The sequence below is a fragment of the Salvelinus sp. IW2-2015 genome, linkage group LG3, assembly GCF_002910315.2.
Source record: "Salvelinus sp. IW2-2015 linkage group LG3, ASM291031v2, whole genome shotgun sequence".
In the NCBI taxonomy this organism is placed as follows: Eukaryota; Metazoa; Chordata; class Actinopteri; order Salmoniformes; family Salmonidae; genus Salvelinus; species Salvelinus sp. IW2-2015.
The window spans coordinates 1,064,719-1,066,163 of record NC_036840.1 but is presented as its reverse complement, the minus strand read 5'-3'; the positions used below and the strand labels follow the sequence as shown (position 1 = coordinate 1,066,163).

The following is a 1,445-nucleotide window of genomic DNA, read 5'->3' as shown; positions in this document are numbered from 1 at the left end:
GACTGACTACTGTAGCTAGGGTAAAAACTATGGTGGACAATGAAGTGGGGGGTTGTCAATGTTTTAACCCCTAAATGCACCACATCTCCCCAAATAATTATTTTCTTCTCAATTTGTAAATTGATGTTTTTAATCTGTAGTGCTTTGTGTTTTATGTTGTAATTGTGTGTAAACTTTGTGTGCTGCTATTTTGACCAGGTCTCTCGTAAAATATATGTTTAATCTCAGAGACTAACCTGAATAAAGGTAAAATTAAATAAAACATGGGTTTCAAAACATCTAACTTTATAAGTGAACTTTCAGGTCATGACAAACATAACTAGTCACAACCTTGATAACGATGATGATGGGGAACATGTGATCTGAATGATTCTTTCTCAACATATTCTAAGTTGACCTCCTCTACTGATCAGTGTTCCATGTCACTGTCTCTTCCCCCTCAGTACCTGCAGTAGGTCCCAGCTGTAGCAGTACAGTCACTGTGCAGTCTGACTGAGGGAGGTTTTTGTACGGCTCTGTATCACTGTGTGAACACATTACCACTGTGGTAACTCTGACAGTAGTAATCTCCTGCATCTTCAGCCTGGACTTCACTGATGGTCAGAGTGAAGTCACTCCCAGATCCACCGCCACTGAATCTAGATGGAGTCCCAGAATGGAGTTTGTTCCCTGGGAGCATCATTAGTTTGAGTTTTTCTCCTGGTTTCTGTTGGTACCAGGATAGACACTGCTGGCCCCATGACTGACCATTGTAACAATTACTATGCACATTACTGCTGGCTTTACAGTTCAGAGAGACTATCTGTCCTGGGAGAACAGTTTTCACTGCAGGAGTCTGGGTCACAGTGATCTGTCCTCTGGATTCTGCAACAGAGAAAACAAGTAATTGTACATTTCCTGGAATTAAAAACACAATCTCAGTCTTTCAGTTCACTCAAATTGTTTACTTTTCATTGTACAAACACAACTCTTATTGTTTTGTACCTTTGATGTAGAAGACAAGTGTCCAGATGAAGATGGTGATAAAAGTCATGGTTGTTGTGGGCTCTGTTGTCATGAAGAACAGCTCTCAGTCATGAAGTGTTAAATTCACAAGGCTATAAATGCTCTAAGAGCAGAAGGACAGATGCATTATGCAAATGAATGTTTCAAATCTATTTCAGTTTCCAAGTAGGCTCCCATTATAATATATTTTGTCCTGCATGAGCTTTCCTTTATAACAACTAGGTGGTGCTTATATTTGTCCTATTTCACACGTGTGAATTAATAATGTTTATTTTTTAAATATCCCAACTCCCCCTGAGACAGCCTCGGAGAGGGGGGTCACGGCCAGGATCTGCCATTACCAACTGCGACCCTGGAGCAATTAGGGTTAAGTGCCTTGCTAAAGGGAACATCGACAGGTGTTTCACCGTGTCGGCCTGGGGATTTGAACTAGCAACCTT

The 1,445-nt window shown here is 40.9% G+C and overlaps 1 gene segment (V, D, J or C); it reads right to left on the bottom strand.

Annotated features, from left to right (window-relative positions):
• Nucleotides 1-268: 268 nt before the first annotated feature.
• Nucleotides 269-1,117, bottom strand: LOC111981899 (Ig kappa chain V region K29-213-like). The segment is given in 2 exon segments: nt 269-864; nt 985-1,117. Coding segments are annotated over 2 exon segments (417 nt in total).
• Between the last annotated feature and the right edge of the window lie 328 nt (nt 1,118-1,445).